Source organism: Gekko japonicus, unplaced genomic scaffold, assembly GCF_001447785.1.
Source record: "Gekko japonicus isolate JY-2015 unplaced genomic scaffold, Gekko_japonicus_V1.1 scaffold40, whole genome shotgun sequence".
In the NCBI taxonomy this organism is placed as follows: domain Eukaryota; kingdom Metazoa; phylum Chordata; class Lepidosauria; order Squamata; family Gekkonidae; genus Gekko; species Gekko japonicus.
This window is the reverse complement of record NW_015172554.1, coordinates 169,902-190,440: the sequence shown is the minus strand read 5'-3', so window position 1 is coordinate 190,440 and position 20,539 is coordinate 169,902. Positions and strand designations below refer to the sequence as shown.

Sequence of the window (20,539 nt, the reverse complement as noted above, 5' to 3'; positions counted from 1 at the left end):
GCATATGACAGCAGCCCCGTTCCACCCGGCATTAAATGGCCAGGCAGAAAGAATGGTCAGGACGACCAAAGAGGCCCTTGCAAAGCTGGTATGTGGTGATTGGGGGGGTGAAACTTGCTTCATTCTTGTTGAGACAACATGTTACCCCTTGTTCGGCGACCGGCCGCAGCCCGGCCGAGATATTGGGTCACCGTTTAGCAACGCTGTTATTCGCGTATGTATGTGGTACGTCTTGCTGATGGTCGCAAGTGGCGTAGGCACATAGACCAGTTGAGGCAGCGGTGGGCAACTGACCGTCCCAACGCGCTGCCAGCTGAGTCCCTAGACCCCGAGGACCTTCCCAGACCTCCACAGGAGGTGATTTGGGTCACGAATGTATGTGGTACGTCTTGCTGATGGTCGCAAGTGGCGTAGGCACATAGACCAGTTGAGGCAGCGGTGGGCAACTGACCGTCCCAACGCGCTGCCAGCTGAGTCCCTAGACCCCGAGGACCTTCCCAGACCTCCACAGGAGGTGAGTACTGATGGGCCTGAGGGCATCAGTGCTGTTCCTGAGGCAGGGCAGACCCCTACTCTTGAACCAGTAGAATTGGACGGAAGTGTTCCTGACTCTGCGGTCCCAGAGTCAAACGGAGTGCCACTGACAGAAATGTACCCTGAGCCTAGTCCACCGAGAAGGTCTCAGAGAAATCGCCGTGCACCCACCTACCTAAGCGATTATGATTGTTCATGACTGTATTTGCTTAGGGGGGAGGGATTTGTAATGTATTCAGATGCTGCCATGAATGCATTAAGATGAATGTGAATCATCTCATAAGGAAGCAATGTAAAGCTTCGTCTTCAGCAGGGATGCAAGCCGAAGACAAATGCAACCAATCACATTCAAACAGACCGGGAGCGGGACCGTTTGTGATTGGCCTTTATTCGCTCAACCTGATAGGTTGATATGTGTATAGTAGGTGTGGCTACATTAGCCCGGAATGTTTAAATACCGAGCAGCTGCAATGGAATAGCTGTTCGGGCTATCAGAAGTTGTACCGTGTTAGAGAAGTGATCGTCGAGCTGAAATAAACCTGAGTTTTGCTGAAATCACTCTCTGACCATTTTGTTAAGCGTCGGACTTAACAGGCACTGCCACCCTGTTATTGGAGGTCGATGTTCTCAAGCTAGCAGAAGGGACTTTGAAGAGTCCGGCAGTGACAGTCCTGTTGAGTGATAGATTCTGTGCAGAATCCATCTTGGGTTCTCCTTGCCACTCCGGTGTTTCTCTTTGCGCACAGCGTTCTCTGAGTATCCCCCCCCCTTCTTTCACCAGGTTCCACTGGAGGACCGCACCATCTTCTCGGGAAATCTTTTCCAGTACATGGAAGAAAACAAGAAGTGGAGAAACCGCTACAGTGTTGTGCTGCACAATTACGGATTGGTGCTCTATGAAAACAAACTGGTGAGCCGCTTCCATCCTTACTGACAAAGGGCACGTTGTGCTTGCCGGTGGGAAGAGGAGGGAATCTGTGTGCCCAGAGGCGCCATCTTATCAGGACCCCAGTAGCTGTGGTACTTGAGCACTTGTTGCGTTCTCTTGTGTTTCCAAAGAGGCCTCCCGCGATAGCTGCTCAAAGAGGAGGAGCACTTGGGGAGAGGTTTGCTTTGAATCTCTCCATTTGGCCTAGCTGGCAGTGCAGGGTAGAAGGTGCTGGTGGGCTGGAGTGCCTTGCTTAGTTTTTCTGTCAACATCCCCATTTTTGAAGACTGGTGCTCACAAAACCTGTAGTTGTGTATCTGGTCCCAGCAGAGCCAGCCCAAGGCTTTCTGGCACCTGTGCTCTGACCTGGGTAGCCCAGGCTAGCCTGATTTCGTTACACCTTGAAAAGTTAAGCAGAGTTGGCTTTGGTTAGTATTTGGATGGGAGACCACCAAGCAGTACCACGGTTGCAACGCAGAGGCAGGAAATGACCCACCACCTCTGAGTGTCTCTTGCATTGAAAATCCTACGGTGTCGCCATAAGTCAGCTGTGACTTGTCAGCACTTTCTACCACCACCACCACTAGGGCTGCCAAGCCGCGGCGGGGGATCCGTGCGTCTTCACAGGATCCCTGCCGCGGGGGACAGCGATACGCATTGCACCGCCGTCGCCAGGATGTGACACTACGCGTCGCTCTGGCAACGGGGCTGTTTGGAGTCCCGTTGCCAGAGCGACGCATAGCGTCACATCCTGGCGACGGCGGTGCAACGCGTATCGCTGTCCCCCGCGGCAGGGATCCTGTGAAGATGCACGGATCCCCCGCCGCGGCGTGGCAGCCCTAACCACCACTACCAGGCAAACGATGACTTTGGCATCTCTCCATTCAAAGGAGAGCAAAGGGAGATGTCTAGAAGGAATGTTTTACTTAACGGGCATTCAGAATGAGCACTGATCAAGATGGGTGGCCGTGTTTGTCTGTAGCAGTCGAAAACAGCAAGAGTCCAGTAGCACCTTGAAGACTAACAAAATTTGTTTCATGAGTCGCTGCTCACTTCTTCAGATATATCGTAATAGTTAGAACAAAGTTTGAGTCCAGTGGCACCTTTAAGACCAACAAAGTTTGAGTCAAGGTATAAGCTTTTGTGTGCAAGCACACTTCTTCAGATACAATGAAATGGAAACGTGAAATGTATGGGCTATACATGTAGGTTGAGGGTGAGCAGTAAATTCACACACAACATAATGAGGATGTTGAACAGATTCAAGGACCAAGGAGGAATAACAAACTTAGTTTGTATGGTTACCATTTGTTTGGGTTTAATTCCAGGGGGAAACATAGTGAAAGAAATAAATATGTCAAAATATGTCAGAATTAGAGATGGATGGACAGATGTATCTTTAATTGTGGAGCTTCACAATTAAAGAAACATCTGCCCATCAATCTCCATTTTTGACATATTTATTTCCTTCACTATGCAATTGCAAAATACAGGGATGTTTTGTGCAAAGCCGAGATTTCATTGGAACAGAGGACCTGAGGCCCGTATCCTGTCCTTCTGGTCGGCAAACTTTGAGAGCTTTCTCCAGCTGTAGGTGGCCCTTTCTCCAGGCTACTGTCTTGGGTGCCAGTTTTCCTTTTAAGAGGCATTAGAATCGTGAAACAACATGTGTGGGACTTTTTCCTCTTCTCCAGGCCTATGAGAGGGGGCTGCAGCCCCGAATCCTACTCAACAATGCCGGTTACAAAGTTCTCACCTCCCTGGAGCAGTATCTGGAACTGACCAACAACAGCCTGCCAGGTGAGCACGCTCCTGAGTCCTTCAGACGATTGTGGTCAGCTGGCTACAGCTGGAAAAGCACCTTGGGTTGGCTGTCTCCGTACTGCATAAAGCAGTTGCTGAAAATATCTCTTTCCAGGCAGATGTTAGCTGAGCAAACTTCCTGGTGCTAGAGCAGAATCTATATTTCTTTTCTGGAGTGAGTTGGTTTACAGCTTCCGAAAGGCTTTGCTTTCCCCAGCATCTCACAGTTGATAGGTCTATCAGCGGCTACTAGCTAAGGTGACTAAGGGGAACCTCCATGTTCAGAGGCAGTCAACCTCTGAATCCCAGTGCCAAGAGGCAACCTCAAGGGAAGGCCTCGGCCTCTGTGCCCTGCTGTTGGCCCTACAGAGGAACTGGTTGGCCACCATATGCAACCAGGTGCTGGACCAAATGGACCACCGGTCTGATTCGCAGGGCTCTTCTTGTGTTCTTGTGTCTGCTTCTCTGGAGGCAGATTTAAGGACCAGGGCAGTGCTGGTGGGGAAGAAGGCTGTTGCCCTGCTTTAGGTCTGAGACCCACTCTAGGCTGGGGGGCTTTCGGGAAGGGCTCTAGTGCATCACCACTCTCATTCTTGGGGAGAAAGGGCCCAGCCAAACAGCTCTTAGTGCATCCACAAGTTCTGATGTGAGTCTGTGTTTGAGAGTGTGAGTACTGAGGTCAGGTGAGGGCATCCCTTCCCCCCCCCCCAAAAAAACCCCAGGAACTAAAAATGAAAAAAAATATTGTTGGACAGAAGCTGGCCGGGAACAGCAGGTTCCCACTTGACGTGAGATCCTCTCTTCAGGATGAGAGCCCTGAGAGGGGAAGTGGTTGCGACAATTAGCAAAAGCAACCAGTACAAGAGTACTCATTAAGGGGCAGACTGGTGTAGCAGGTTAGGTAAGGGCAGGGGCAGCTGGCCGGAATTCTGCCGTTCAGCCTGACCCCAAGCGTGGTCTGTGTGGCAAAGTGCACTTCTGGATTCTCCGCCACTGTCATGAGAGCCGCGGCCCTTGGGCACAGAAGGGATCTCACTCTCTCGCAGATGTTTGCATGCCTCTCAAAAAGCAGCTGTTCCCCTTCACCTCCTGTGGGAAATGGCTGGGTCAGGCCAGAAGTCTGCCTCATCTAGAGTTCTGTCTCTGCAGGACTATACTGATTCAACTTCTTAAGTCCTTCATCCCGACACCCTCTCTCACGGCACCACTTGGACCATATCTGCTTGAGATGCCATCTAGCAGCCTTGAACTAAGCTCATGTTGCAATGTCTGTGTCTCTCTGACCATCAGCTTTCCAGATGTTTCTGCTCCGTCTGCCTTCTGGAAACTTGCCACTGACAGTGGAATTCAGATGGCTTGCTCATCTGCGGGTTTCCTGGCACGTGGCAAAAAACTCTTACTCTCCTGTTGTAGAGATAGGCCGGCAGCTTGTCAATTCCCAATGCCGCTGTGTCCCTTGCACCCGTGGCTGCAGGCCCTTCCAAGTTTTGTTCAGTTTCCCCTTTTTGTGTGAGAGACATGCAGCTAAACTGCTTTAATATGGACTTGATGGAAATCTTTTATGTCTGGGTAAAGTAAAGGTAAGCTCTAAAGCCAGTCGAATCTGACTCTAGAGTTGCGGTGCTCATCTCCGTTTCAAAGCTGAAGAGCCAGCGCTGTCCGAAGACATTTCCGTGGTCATGTGGCCAGCATAACTAAACACCAAGGCGCATGGAACGCTGTTACCTTCCCACTGAAGTGGTACATATTTATCTACTTGCGATTTCTTGCTTTCGAACTGCTAGGTTGGCAGGAGCTGGAACTAGAGACGGAAGCTCACTCTGTCATGTGGCACACTCGGGTCTCGAACTGCTGATCTACCGACCTTCCACAGCCTACAGTTCAGCGTCTTAACCACTGCAGCTCCAATTTATGTCTGGATGGTGCCTCCTAATTGGGCAAGACCAGAGCAGTGACTCATGCAGTGAGGCAACAGGCAGCCTCCTTTGAGGACTGGCAACCATGTTACCTTGAGAGTGATTGGACTGATTCCGGCTTATTCAGCAGTACGGCAGAATTGCTTGTCCTTTGAGGTGGCTGCCTACCACGATGCTGCCCTTGATTGGTTTCCTAAAGCCGTGGCCTGCAGAGATGCAATTGCTAGCCTGTTTGGACGCTAAGTAATTCTATTAACCTTAGCATCAGCAGAGATGATGCCAAAATGCAGCAGGAGTAGCCACTGATTGGCTGTAGGATGATGGAAGGCCAAAGCAGTGACTTGTTTTGTGACACAACAGGCAGCCTCTGCCTGGGGGGGGGGGGGTCAGTGCTGTAAAGTCAAGCTTTGTTTTGCTGTCTTTTCCAGAACAGACTGAACTGTGTGATGCGTTTTGAAAATGAGGATACAGTATTTGGAATCATGGCAGGGTTTCTTCACCTCCTGCCACTCACATATTTTGTCTTTCCTCTTCAGGTCCTGCGCCCAAATCTGGCAATGCCGCCATACTGAAGTGCCCCACCCAGTTCCCGCTTATCCTCTGGCACCCTTATGCCCGCCACTACTACTTCTGTGTGATGACTGGCAAGGAGCACGAGAAGTGGCGGGCCGTCTTCCAGGACTGCGTGCGCCACTGCAACAACGGTACAGTGGAGCCCCCCTCTTTAGAAGGGCTGTAGCACTTCCGTTTGCTCTCCCTTCTCTGTTTCAAGAGGCTGTCTTGTGTATTGTGGGGGGGGGGGGGGCTATGTGAAACGTCTCTAGAATTCCATCTAGAGGGAAAGGGGGTAGAAGTGTAAAAGTTCCAGATCCTTAACTTTTAAAACCGCTGGACAGAAATGCAGATGAGCCCCCAATTGACTCTGAATTGTGCACTTGCCATGTGTACTGTGTGGCCTATCCTGTGCTGATTTTTATCCCATTTCTGCATAGAAATCTAGGGCATTGGGGTGGTGTGGTGGTTATGAGGACAGGCTGAGATCTGGAGGGTCCCTCATTCAAATCTCTCCTCCACCACAAACTCTCACCGATGGTCTTGAGCAAGCTGTGCTCAGCCTTTCCGCCTAGATCCTGATGGTGATACTTGCCTACCCAACAGGGCTGTCGTTACCGTGCTAACTCATGTGACACTAATTATGAAATATTCCAAAGATCTCAGTGATGTGTGTGATGAGTGTGGGCTCATGAGAAGCCTGGAGGCATGTACCCCTGGCTGGTTCCAAGATACGACATCCTTTGAAACAACCTGGCCCAAAGTCTTGCAATGAACTAGTGGGGATTTGCACTTGGGTCTTCCCTATCTCCGTCCAGGGTGCCTCTGTTTTTAGAAGCTGACTTTCAGATTACTTTTTTTTATGCTGCAGTCTCTCTTCCTGGCACATGGCACCATGCACGAAGAACCTCCACTCGCTGTGGGCGCAGAGTTTCTTTTTGCCAGCCCTTTGCAGATGTTTGTATGCGTCTCGGAAAGCAGCTGTCCCCCTTTGCCTCATGTGGGAAATGGCTGGGTCAGCAAGGTCCAGCTGGTCCTTTTTTTGTTTTGTTTAAATTCTGATGGAAACAATATCTGATGCAGCAAGCTGAGACTTCTGACAGTTTGGGGGTGGGAGTTAAGCAGCAGGTGAAGCAAGAGAGGCTTTTTCCCCATGGCTGCATCCCAAGCTGTACGTTTACTTGTGTTTAAACAGCCTGCTGCTTATTTTAAGGAACTGGTTTAAAAGAAAACAGAGCAATGCCCAAAACCATTACCCGTGGGGCATGGAATGTCTTGCAGTCACACCCCTGGGTTTTCTTTGTCAACGGTTTGCATCACGTGCCTCTGATGGTTCAAAAGATGGCACGAAAGTGAAATCGGCATGTAGCCAATGCGGCCTGAGTCCAAGGACTGACCGTGCTGGTTCATTCAGCAGGTGGTGTCCAGATCCCCGGGGAGGAATGCCAACCCTGGTTTGAATTGCTCGGGTCCAGATGGTGGGCAGGGGCAGGGGAAGGTCAGCAGAGCTGGCAATATCTGGAAGAGGGGAGTCTGCAGGAAATGCTCCCGGGCCTCAGGTTACCCTCCCTCTCAAAGAACTTCCTGGCTTAGCCCCTGTGGTAATAACCTGGCTGTGGGGAGAACAGCAGACTGGATCGTGCCTTTTCAATGGACCGGCCAGGCATTTGTTGAACTCTCCTTGTGCAGCCACAGAGCTCACAGGGCATCCTGGAATATGAGAGAAACCCACCTGGGTCATCCCAAGGGTTCATGAAGTCCAGCTTCCGATCTCCTAGAGTGGCCAATCACAGATGCCTTAGGGAAGCCCACAAGATAGAGAGGAAGGCAACAGCCCCCCCTGACATCTGGAGGCATACAACCTCTGGAGGTTCCAGTAGCCATCAAGGGAATTCTCCTCCATGGATTTGTCTCATCCCCTTCTAAACCATCTGGCAGAGTGGTTGTCCCCACATCTTTTGCCAGTGAACTCTGGAAGGTAGTTCTGCTTTCTGAGAACATGTTTCCTCCCATTCTGTCCTCAGGCCCATAGCTGTCGGGGGGCCCTGGGGACGACACCCCCTCACGGATGTGCCCTGCACTTTCCCTAGCCCTTCTCCCGGATTTGAACCCCTTGTGTCTTCCCAATCGTTCTACAGTTTTTACTCTTGACAGGGGAGAGCTGGGTTCAGACCTCTACTGAGCCATGCCTTTCATCATCAGTCTTCCCCACGTGGGGACTGTGCATGAGCAGGCCTGCCATTGGGGAGGTTTTTACAGCTAAAAGCCTCCATGGGGTGCTGCACACTGGAGCCAGAAACTTGCTCCCACCCAGGGACCACAGGCTCCCAAGTGGCATTGCCCCACCCTCAGTTCCTCTTTTGCTGCCAAAGGAGAAGGTTGCCGGGTTTTTTTGAGTTTCCAGTTTTTCCCCGCATTGGTGAGGAATTGCTTCCCTGGTTCGCTGGGGTTGTTCTGGCTTCCAAGTTTGTACTATGGCTCGGAAAGCCCTTTTCAAAAAACACACCCATTGTGGGGCGAAGATGACCCAAACCGACAAACACGACCTATGCATGTTTTGTTTGGGTGAAGGGCTCAGTGTTCCCCCCCATATTCCCAGATCCATGTTGCAATGGGTCCAATTCAGGTTGTGCTCCCCTCCGGCTCATCGTGCCTCTTCCAAGCCACCAGCTCAGAGGGCAAAGACCAAGTCCAAGGATAAGGGCAAATGGAAATCTGTGTCTCAACAACATGAAGAAGAGAAGAAGAAGAGATTGGATTTATACCCCGCCCTTCACTGCCCAAAGGATTCTCAGAGCAGCTTACAAACTCCTTTCCCTTCCCCTCCCCTCCCCACAACAGACACCCTGTGAGGTGGGTGGGGCTGAGAGAGCTATGACAGAAACTGCCCTTTTCAGGAACAGCTCTGACAAAACTATGGCTTGCCCAAGGTCATCCAGCAGGTGCAAGTGGAGGAGTGGGGAATCAAACCCGGTTCTCCCAGATTAGAGTCTGCACACTTAACCACTACACCAAACATGCCCCGTTCACACTCCTGAGCCTACTCCAACTCCTCAGGATAACGCTAGGACTCCATCCCTGGGTTTGAGAACCCCTCTTCTTCCAATCTCGGATGGGGAAGTAGAAGCGGGCTTAACCGTCAAGTCCCGTATGACTCTGAACGGGAGCAAACAGCAATGGTTCCATGGTCTCAGCCTCAACCACCTACGTGATGGCTATCGCACCTGTACATGATGTCTCCAGGTTATCTGGAAGAGTGGTGTTACAATGTCACTCATCCCAGGGATACAAATTTATGTCCTTACCCTCATCAGGCTTCCTCATGTCTGCCTTCAGCAATGTTTTCCTGTAGGCCTCATTCTCCTATACCTGCTGTGAAGGGAGACGTTGCTGCCATTGAATCTGACAGATCCGACACTACATTGGATCTGAGTCAGGACGAGAGGGTGGGCAAGCCCTCTCCAACCTTTCCTATGGAAGACCTCCGTATGTATGGGGAAGAGATAATTCATATCGACCAGTCCCTTGAAATAGAACACAAAGCAAAAGACAAGATATCGAGTCACCTCTGTTTGGAGTCCCCTAGTATTATTGCATTCCCAGTGTTAGAGGATCTTGAGGACCTTACGCAGGAACTCTGGCAAAAGCCTGCATCCCTCCAACCCACATCTAGAAAAGTGGGACATATTGACAGAGTCAAGAAGGAGCCCTTTAACTATTTAACAACTCATCCCCCACCATCTTTTCTGGTGAGGCAGGAGGTGCAACCTAAAGGCCGTCAGGCTTACAACTTCGCTTCCATGGACAGAGAAGAATGAAACCTGGATGTCCTAGGATGGCAATTATATTCTTCTGTGTTGGGGGTTCAAGATTTCCAACTATGAGACCATCATGGCCGGCTGTCAGCTTTTCTCGTGGGAGAGGCTCTTGCTGTTCCTGGAGCTTCTGCCCGAGGACGAGTGGCCCCTTGCTAAGGTCCTGCATAAAGGTAAAGGTAAAAGTTCCCTTGCTCGAAAGCCAGTCGAGTCTGACTCTTGGGTTGCGGTGCTCATCTCTGTTTCAAAGCCGAAGAGCCAGCGCTGTCCGAAGACGTTTCCGTGGTCATGTGGTCAGCATGACTAAACACCAAGGTGCACGAAACGCTGTTACCTTCCCACTGAAGTGGTACCTATTTATCTACTTGCAATTTCTTGCTTTCGAACTGCTAGGTTGGCAGGAGCTGGGACTAGAGACGGGAGCTCACTCCGTCATGCGGCAACCCGGGTCTCGAACTGCTGAACTACTGACCTTCCACAGCCTGTAGTTCAGCGTCTTAAGCACTTGAGCCACCGCAGCTCCCTGCATACCGAGGCCATCAAACTCTCGAAGCGGCAGATTAATGCAGGTCGGCATTCTGTGGCGCATGCCACGGCGAGTTCTATTGTACTCAAACGCCATGCTTGGTTAAGATCAACGGCATTGCCTGTAGAGACCAAGCACAAGGTTGAGGACTTACCTTTTGAGGGTTCGACGCTCTTCTCTACCAGGACTGACGAGATGCTGTCCCTGATAAAGAAAAACAAGCAGATGGCTAAGTCAATGGGGGTGTCACAACCAGACCCATCCCAATTCAAGCAGGGGCCGTTTGTACAGCAGCCCTGGCACCCTTACCAGTGGGATTACCGCTATGCTAACCCTTCAGGGGCCCAGCATCATACCTCTAAGCAGTTTACCCCACAATCCGGTTATCAAAGGCATAAGCGTTCTAGCCGAACTAGGTCAACACACCAACTGCCCCCTTCTAGATAGGCTGCCCCATCCTAAAATTCTTCCTCCTGACTAGGAGTGATCTCCGCTCTTGTTAAGTTTGGAGATGGGCTAACTCAGTTTTACGCTGCCTGGGAGGCTAATACTCCCAACGAGTGGGAATTTAAGTTGGTTCCTCCATGTTCCTTGCCCCTGGGGGTCTGTAGCCAGGCAGCACCAGACCTGTCCCAGGTTTAGTCTCTCTAATTGACAAGGGTGTGATTGAGGAGGTGTCTGAGTGGCACCTGAGGGTTTGTTCTCCCGGATGATCCTGGTTGATAAGTAAGATTGGGTGGGGTGTGTTTAGGCCCATTCTGGACCTCAGAAGTTTGAATATTTTTCTTCATGTACTTGAATCTAGACTGCCGGGGCCTCTTACCAACAGCTGCCTCCCCTTTCGCTGCCTCTCGAAGGAACTGTGCCCTACCTGGTGGTACACCTTCCCCTTCCTTTGCGGGCCTTGGAAACTGCTCAGAGAATGGGAAGGCCCTCTACTGGCCAGGCCTTTTGCCATGCCTGGGGTGGGGCATTCCTTGGCAGTGGGTGGCATTTGTATGTTCAGTGGTTCCCACCCATCCAGCTCCATCCCTCCCTTGGCTGGCTTCCTGCTCCCGGGCCTGCGTGGAATGCTGGCGGGGGAGCATTAAAATATCTTGCTGTGAGCAAACCTCCCCTGTCCCCGGGGGGTGGGGGGAACCTACCTCTGGGATTTCTTTCCCACCTCCCGCTGGGCAGAGGCCCCCACCCAGCTCACGGTGTTCGAACTGTCCTTTTCCTCCCCCTCCGAGCTGTAGCATTTGGGTGTTTCCTTTTCGGTGCATCCCCCCCCCCTTTTAATGCCTTTCTTTGCCATGAAGGCGAATGAAACGCTTGGCTGAGATGGCTCCTTGCCACCTTCCTTTTGGAACCAGGCACTAGGATGGCTGTTGCTCAACCGAGGTCAAACGGCAGGTGTGTGAGACTGATGAGGCCGATCCCAGGGCCGGGTCTGCCTTGTCTTGCCTTCCCTGGGCGTTGGCTGCAAGAGAGAGTTTGGGTGCCTGGCTTTCGAGCAAGAAGGGAGCGCTCGTGCCTCTTCCACTTCTGGACTTTAAAGCCCAACCGTTTTATCTGGGGGGGGGATATGTGGAGCGGGGGCTCGCCCCGAGAGCCAGTTTCATGCAGTGGTTAGGAGCACGGACTCTAATCTGGGAGAACGGAGTCTGATTCCCCACTCCTTCATATGCAGCTGCTGGTGTGACCTTCGGTTAGTCACATTTCAGAGCTGTTCTCTCTCAGCCCCACCTACCTCACAGGGTGTCTCTTGTTGGGAAGGGGAGGGAAAGGAGATTGTAAACTGCTCTGAGACTCCTTTGGGGTATAAATCCAATCTCTTCTTTTCTTCTTCTTTAACTTGCTTGCATCACATGGCGGTACATAATTAACTTACGGAACTCATCGACACTGGATGTAGTGATGGACAAATTAATGACTCTTTCAATGAGTATAAACTTTGGCTAAACAGAACCTCATGTGCAGGGTGCAGTCTACCCCAGAATAGAGGCTGCTGGGGTGCAGCAGCATGTTTGTCATCTGGACCAGGTGAACCTCTGGCTTGATCCAGCAGGGCTCTTATGGGGGGGGGGGTGTCTTGGCACCCTAACATATTAAGTTCATTTGAGAGAGACCCTCTCCTTCACTCCTGGATTTCGATAGCAAGTGTCATGTGATGCTGCCTGACAGCATCAGACCATTTCTCTCTCTCTCTAGCTCAGTATTGCTTGAAGGGCAGTGGCTCTCCAGAGGCTGGGACAGAGGAGGATCTTTTTCTAAGCCTTCCTATCTGAGATCTTTTATCTGAGTCTTGAACTAAAGGCCTTTTACACGCAAGGCATGTGGTTGTTTGTAGAGCTCTGGTTTTCGATTCCAGATGTGTGGAATTAGTTCATCTCCTGGCAGAACTAGCATATTGCAGCCTATATACATTGCGGTGTATGCCTGAACGGGGGGCCTGCAGCTTTCAAGTATGGGGGCACATGGTTTGGTGCCATCCCAGACTGGGTCAACCACTTCATCAACCACTGGGCTTCTCTTATCAAGCATCTTGTTGGGTATCTAGAGATCGGTGGTGGAACGAAGCCAAGAATGTCTCGCTTGGGCTGCAGGAACTGCCTGCAGGCTTTCAGCCTTGAGGGCTAGAATCTTGTTTGACTTTCTCCAGAATGAAAACAACCAAATACCGTGGTTGGGTGCAGTTCACTCATGCAGTACAGATAGTCCTGTATCTGATCTGTGGTGGCTTTTCAGCTTCTTGGCTAGATCTGTTTTCCAGCCCACTTGATCTTCCAGCCTATTGGGATCTTGAACACGTAAACACATGAAAGGGCCTTCTGCTGAGTCAGACCCTCGGTCCATCAAGGTCAGTCTTGTCTACTCAGACTGGCAGCCGCTCTCCAGGGTCTCAGGCAGAGGTCTTGCACATCACCTACTGCCAGATCTTTTCCACTGGAGATACTGGGGACTGAACCTGAGACCTTCTGCATGCCAAGCAGATGCTCGGCCACGGAGAGTAGTCTGTCATAGGCTCCTGCTTGGGTGGGACTGTACCGTCTCAGGAGGTTTGTGGAGTGTTTCTTCCTGGAAAAGGGTCAGCTCCCTCCCCATGAGAAAGTACCCGTTCAAGAAGATGGCACTCCTCTTTGGACGTTCTCTGACTGGCAGCTTCTTTGAGGTGCCTTTGGGGGAGTAATTGGAAGCCCTGTGAAGGATTTTGCTGGCATGGCTCCAGAATGTTTTCCACCCCAGAAATCCTTAAAAAGAGACTTCAGCTGGGAGCTTTGTACATGCTGAGTGTGCCCTGTTGCTGCCGATTTATGGCCGAGAAATGGGCACGTGGGTTTTGGAGCTGATCCAGGGTTGGATGCCCACATTTCTCATCTGCCAAAACAGAAGCAGTTTCCAAAAGGAACGCTGTCTGTCAGGATTTTTCCTCTCCTGCACACCTTGCGTTTGATTGCCCAGAGCCTTGAAGCTGAGAGAAGTGATGATGGACTGGGAAGGGGGGGGGGAGAGGAGGAATCAAGGAAGACTCTGCATAGAATTTCATGCCTCTCACATGCACACTTTAGCTGCAACATCTGGAGCCTGCCTGAGAGTCTGCTTGGCAGACAAAATAGTGCTGTAACCTCGAGAATCCTGATCCCGTTCTGAGTTATTCCTTCTCCGTGACCGAGAGAGAAATCTGTCCTCTCCAATGCTTCTGGCATCTCTTTGCCCAGAAGCAAACTGTCTCCTGTGTTCTTTAAGACAGTAGCCTATGTCCGTGTGTATTATTCTCTTCCTAGCGCCTTGCTGAGAAGCCAAGGCATAGTGTGGCCTGCTTCTGAAAGGAGAGAGTGTTCTTTGCCCACCTCCCCTCCTGATTTTCCAGTTCCACCGCACTTGCTGCCAATTCTGGGTTTGAAAACGGAGCTGGAAAGTCAGTGCCTCGTGTTTCTCCTGATGTGAAAGGAGGTATGCTGAGCGGGTCACGCCACTGCTGTAAATCTTGCGGCTGCAACCTGGTCCCTCTCCCCGGCTCCCCTGCAGGATCGGGCAGTTGCCTGGCTAAAAACCCCACCGTCCCAGAGGGGGAAGCCTCCTGTAGATCTCTCTCTCTCTGTATTCTCAGGGCTTCCAGATTTTTCCCTTCTTTGGGATCTGCTCTTCCTGTGAATCACTCCGAGGGAACCTTGGGTGGCCGTGAAAGTAGCGACAGTACGGAGCATGGTTCCTTCTCCCCATGGGGGTGTTTACAGTTTAGCAATACTGTGCTGTCTGTGATTCATCCGGTCTTATTATTTTTAGTCACTTTCCCTCCCCCCATCCCCCCTTTCCCCAAATGTGGCAATTTCCTTTTTAGACCTCACTTCCGGCCGCTTGTGCTTCCAGATGTCTCCTCAGTGGATTTAAGCCGAGTTTCCTGACCCAGGCAGGCAGGCGCCAAATTCTAGCCTCGCATTAACTCTTTCCTGTGCTGCTTTGGTTTGTGCTGCAAATTCTTTGCTCTAGTGGACCGGTGGGGAGGAGCTGCCATACAGATGCTCCTGCAGAGGGTGCCATGTGGCAGTAGTTGTGCATTATGTGGTGCACAACAGCTTGCCATGTGGATTTTCCTACTGCTCCGTTGTCAGGATTTCTTTCTGTTGCATTTGTCGCTTGGCAAAATGTGCCCAGTCCCCACAGCGTCTCTGTGCCAGTGGCTTGCTTGTGTGTTCACGGCCACCAGGGGGCGGGATGCAGAGCAGCCGTGACTTGGCAGCGGTGTTCCCTCGAAGCTGAGTCAGTGTGAGATAGCTCACAGTTTTTTAGCCTCCGGCTCACACATTTTTGTCTTCGCTCAGGAAGGATGGCTCCAGAGCAAACTCATTTCTGCAGGAGCCAAATCACTCACAGCTTTAATGCCGGTAGCTCACAAAGTAGAATTTTTGCTCACAAGACTCCACAACTTAGAGGGAGCCTTGCTTGGCAGCAGTAGAAAGGTACAGGTGGGACTGTGTCCTTTAGCACCCCTTGTACCTGTTCACGATGGGAATGCCTGATTGGCCTGACATTCTAGCAACCTTAGCAGGACCACTGAATTAAATCCCAGTTCTCCCCCTCTCCCAAATGTATTCAGCCCACTTGTTCTTCTCTTCCAGGAATCCCAGAGGACTCCAAGGTCGAAGCTCCTGCCTTCACGGATGCCGTCCGCATGTACCGCCAGTCCAAGGAGCAGTATGGCACCTGGGACATGCTTTGTGGCAATGAAGCACAGGTAAGATTAGGAGGGGGGCTGGGGAAGTGGGAAAGCTAAGGATTGAGGGAACTGGTAGACATCAGGCGAGCTGCTGGAAGGGAGAGGCCTGCCAGAGCCTCCTTCCTCTTTACAGCAGGAGAAAAAGTTAAAGGCAAATCCGGCTGTGTTTTGGTTCATTTGCAAGTGCATCAGTGTCAATAGCACACCCTTCTAGTTCATGCTCGGCTGAAATTACAGCCCCTGAGTGGGTCTGTGGGGGTGTTTAAGTTACCAGCTGTGAATGTGAAAAGATCCTTGCTTTGCAAGAGAAAGCTTTGATCAGCAAACCTGCTTGGCTTGATGTCCGCTTTGGGCAAGGGTAGCTCGCTCCAATACGGGGGTCCCCAGCTGGGCCCATTTGGAATGGCTACCTCAGGAGGCGGGGCCAGCCACAAAATTATTATCGCAGCTTAATTTCAGTAGCACAGTGTAGATCCTTGTGTGGTGGTAGCAGCTGCTGCCAAGGCAACATTAAAAAAAAATTGCACAGCCAATCAGATGCCTTGGGCAAAAAAAGCCTTACCTGGCCCTGCCCACTTCCTAAAAACACTTGGCGGGTGCCAGAAAAGGTATTGGTGGGTGCCAGGGCATCCGTGGGCACTCCTACACTGATGAGGAGAAGGAATTTAAACCCCGCCCTTCACAACCCAAGGGAGTCTCAGAGCGGCTTACAATCTCCTTTCCCTTCCCCTCCCCATAACAGATGCCCTGCGAGGTAGGCAGGGCTGAGAGAGCACTGACAGAAACTGCTCTTTTTCAAGGACAGCTCTGACAGGACTATGGCTTGCCCCAGGTCATCCAGCAGGTGCAAATGGAGGTGTGGGGAATCAAACCCGGTTCTCCCAGATTAGAGTCCGCACACTTAACCACTACACCAAACTGGCTGGATAGGATGGAACGGGGTCTGTGGACCATGTGCCCGCTAAAACTGTGCAACTCGTCCTTCCAGGTCTTGAGCAACTTGGTGATGGAAGAAATCCTTCCTGAGCTGAAAAACATGATCGGTCCTCGGCTGAAGGGCAAAGCCCAGGAAAGGCACAGAGTTTGGATCCAGGTGAGTGCGTGTCGTACATGGCACAGGGGGGCCCGTGGCTGGGGGAATTTTTGCTGTGGACATTCTGCTGGGTGCTTGGGAGTTGGATGGAACTGAGCAATACCCACTGGCCCAGTGAAAACTTGTATAGTACAAAGTTTCCCACTTGGCATATAATTCAGGGTTGGAAAGTACACATTATAAGAAGCATGGGGCTGCTGCTGAAAATGGCAACCCCATTGAGTAATTTCTGCTCCACGAAGCCCTCAACCTTTGTGAGCCTGCAGGCAGCTTTGAAATTCTGACACAAGGTGGTGGGCACCGCTACAAAATGGTGGCTGCAGGAGGCGGAGCCAACTATGAAATGGTAGAGAGTGAGGTCATGTATAATGCTAATAGTAGCTCTTCAACGTTTCAGGCAGAAGCTCTGCTTAACGTAATGCCTTCCAAAATGACCATATTGTTTAAAACAGTGAAGATTGTCGTGCTGTGGTGGCACAGGCTGCCGAGTGAGTTTTTACAAATATGCACAGCCAGCCAGAAGCCCTGCTGAGAAAAGGTCCTACCAACCCCCCTCGACCACTTCCTAAAAATACTTGGCAGGTGCCAGGAGAGGTGTTGTTGGGCTGCATGGATCCCATGGGCACCGTGTTGGGGACTTAATGTTCTGCCAAGTGGCTACCACACATACCAGTGGCAGCTAGTCACATGGTTTGGAGAAACACATGACAGCATGGGGGTGGTACTCCAGGCAACAGGCAGCTTTTCCTAAGGTTGCCATCCCCCCGATGGGTGCGGGGTCCCCCCCCGCTTTCGGGGCCCCCAATCTGCTGACGGCCAGCTGGCTGGTTGGTGAGCCTTGCCCCCAAAGAGCCCTGACATGCCTGGCATGATGACATCACCCAGAGGTGACATCATTGTGCCAGGCATGTGTGCGGGAGGACGCTCTAGCATTTGCGTTAAAACTCTATGGTGATCATAGACTTTTCCGCCCAGATGCTAGAGCATCTTCTGCACGACATGCCGGGTGTGATGACGTCACTTCTGGGTGATGTCATCGAGCTGGGCACATTGGGGCTCTTTTGGGACGGGGCAGGAGGTGTTGGCTGGGGTGGGGCAGGAGAAGATCCCAGGACCGGGCAGGGGCACCCCTGCTGGCAGCCAGGTAAGACCTGGCAAACCTAGCTTTTCTTCAGACTTCTTAAATGAGTCACTAATCCTTCTGACTATGGAGGTGAGCTTTGCCGGCATGGGCACAGTGTGGAGATCTCTCCAGAGGCAGAGGATTCCAGGAGGCAGAGTCCCTGGATTGTCTCCCATGGTTATGAGAAGCCGGATCAGTTATGCAGAATCTGTGGGCGGTGTTGATTGGCATAGTCTGGATGTTCAGATATGGCTTCCCTTGGCACAGAGCCACGACTATCTTTTTGTGCAAAGCCTTCCTTTTGATTCAGTTGTCTCGCTGACTAATACAACTCTGAGTCACGCCCTTCTTAATCCCATGTTACCTAGAGGACAAGACTGAACAAAGCTGTCTTTTATTCTTGAAATTCGGCTGTCACTGCAGTGCAAACAGTCCATCTCTCTCTCCGGCCTGCCAACTTCCATAGTGTCAGCGTGCCAGGGGTACAGGGCCGACCATTTTAGCATGGCCTGTCCCTCCCGGAGACCATGTTTATTGAAAATGTTTTTAGCCCTCCGTGAGATAATTCTGGCACAGAATGTCACGCTTGGGCAGGAGTTTATTTGGAAAACTAATCGAGATCTTTCCATTAGAGTTATTTTTAAAATAGCTCTGCAGAAAAATCTCCTTTAAATACTTGCCTTCTGGTGGGCAGGTTGGATCCAGTGGGTGGAGCACGTGTATTTGGCTGAGGTTCCGTTCCTAGCATCTCAAGAGAAAGGACTTCTGGGAAGGAGGGCTTGGGGCAGAGACCCCAGACCATTGGGGCTTCTGAATGGATATTGGTGGACTAGCTGGACCTTTGACATGAATCTGTATACAGCCAGGGCCGGCTCCCGAACTAGGCGTTCGCCTAGAGCGCACCAACCCTTAGGGGCGCCAAACTGCACCTGCCCCCCACCAAAAGCCCCCCCCCCACCTAAAGACATGCATTTCCATGGCCGGGTAACCCCTGCCGCTGCCCGCCACCTCTTTGGCCGGCTAACTTCTCCCTGCCTGCCCCCTCGGCTTCCCAGCAGAGCGCTTCTCCTCCTCCTCGCGGCCGGGGACTGACAGCTGCAACAGTAGGGCCGGGGAAGCAACGGCTTGTGAGTGCCCTGCCGGTCAGCCTCTTCTCCAGGTGCCCTGATGAGGGGCGCCAAACTGCACTCGCCCCCCACCAACAACCCCCCGCTGGCTCTGACCGGGGGGGGCACAGGGGGCGCAAGAAGGGATCCTTGCCTAGAGTGCAAAATAAGCTGGGGCCGGCCCTGTATACAGCAGCTTCCTGCATTCGGATGACTCTCTTGGAACGGAGAGCAGTGCTCCCTCTCAACTGAGTTAGTGTGAGCTAGCTCACAGTTTTTTAGCCTCTGGCTCACACATTTTTGTCTTAGCTCAGGAAGGACGGCTCCAGAGCAAACTAATTGATGCAGTAGCCCAATCGCTTGCTCACAACTTTAATGCCAGTAGCTCACAAAGTAGAATTTTTGCTCACAAGACTCCACCGCTTAGAGGGTGCATTGGTTAAGCGCCCTCCCCTTGTTTTGCTGTTTTGTGCATTCCTTAGTTGGTCTCCAACTCCACCATGACCTACCTCAGCTCTTCTCAGATCTCTGGTGGATTCTAGATCATTGTTCACTGGCAGGGCCGTGTGCATGCTTAGCAGGCAGTACTACCAGAGGAATCACAGCATAGACAACACAACCACAAACACAACCACTGTGAAATACAGCGCTGTGACAATAAAGGCAAAAGTAAAAAGCGATTATATATACTCAAAGTGTCATTATAATGCATTAATTATTTCCAGTATTCCATATAAGACATTCAATACAACAATATAGTTATTCCCATCCAGTATCAAAGTGGCGTACAGAAAACCCTCACAGAGGAAAAGTCCAAGGGAAAGGTATAAATAGAATGAATCAAAATCTGCACACTGTCCAAAGCGCAAACGAGACAGAGCTTCTGGTTAACTCCCATGTTTTGCCAATTCAGTCCCTTCTTTAGTAAAGGAAACTGGCAGAGCATCCGACAAACAGTCAAGGTCAAGTATTTTCTACAACGTATTATTTTCTATGTCGACATGCGCTCACAATCTCTCTTGACAGTTCGGCAGGCAGGCAGGCTTGCTCCCTCAGGGGTAGACTTCCAGCTCTCCCTTGGTTCAGCTGAAGTTCTATCGTGGCCGTAAGCCATAGCAGAACTCGAGTTTGTTAGAATCCAGTGCACTGTGTACACAGGGAACATTTGGTTGTGTTTGGAGTTTCTTCTGTGAACCCTGTCCTGGATAGCCCAGGCAAGCCCAATCTCACCAGACCTTGGAAGCTAAGCAGGGCCAAACCTGGCAAGTACTTGGATGAGAGACCTCCAAGGAATACCAGGGCTGGGACACAGAGGCAGGCAATAGTAAGCCAGGTTGGTGTAGTGGTTAAGTGTGTGGACTCTAATCTGGGAGAACCGGGATTGATTCCCCACTCCTCCACTTGCGCCTGCTGATGTGACCTTGGGTCAGTCACAAGCTCTGGCACAGCTGTTCCTGAAAGAGCAGTTTGTGTCAGAGCTCTCTCAGCCCCACCTACCTCACAGGGTGTCTGTTGTGGGGAGGGGAAGGGAAAGGAGTTTGTAAGCCGCTCTGAGACTCCAAGTGAAGGGCGGGGTATAAATCCAATCTCCTCCTCCTCCTCTCTGAAATGTCCAAGGTCCACTAGGGGTCGCCAGAAGTCAACCATGACTTCCAGGTATAAATACACACACAATACTCACCCCCCCCCCCCCAAAAGAGCTGCTTCTGTGAATCTGCAGCAACTTGTTGCGGAACGTTATTGCTGACAGCAACTGACTTCAAATTTGCAGCCTCTTGATGGGCTGCTAAACTGAAGGAGCGGCTGAGCAAAAAAAAAAAAAAAAAAGGTCATGGTTTTGGTAGCACCTCCCTGTCACATTTTGCCCATGCAGATTCCAACTTCGCCCGTATCTGCTTTCTTTAAACAAAAGATGTTCCTAGGCCTCGTGTGCAAATAGGCTG

The 20,539-nt window shown here is 51.3% G+C and overlaps 1 protein-coding gene across 1 annotated transcript in view; it reads left to right on the top strand.

Moving 5' to 3' along the window:
- The window catches only part of FAM129B (family with sequence similarity 129 member B), a 137,770-nt gene that overhangs the window by 93,528 nt on the left and 23,703 nt on the right, over window positions 1-20,539 (top strand). Inside the window, exons 3-7 of the mRNA XM_015421168.1 lie at window positions 1,316-1,444; window positions 3,157-3,262; window positions 5,718-5,885; window positions 15,177-15,292; window positions 16,263-16,367. Coding sequence (XP_015276654.1) covers window positions 1,316-1,444; window positions 3,157-3,262; window positions 5,718-5,885; window positions 15,177-15,292; window positions 16,263-16,367 — 624 coding nt within the window. The remainder of the gene's footprint in view (window positions 1-1,315; window positions 1,445-3,156; window positions 3,263-5,717; window positions 5,886-15,176; window positions 15,293-16,262; window positions 16,368-20,539) is intronic.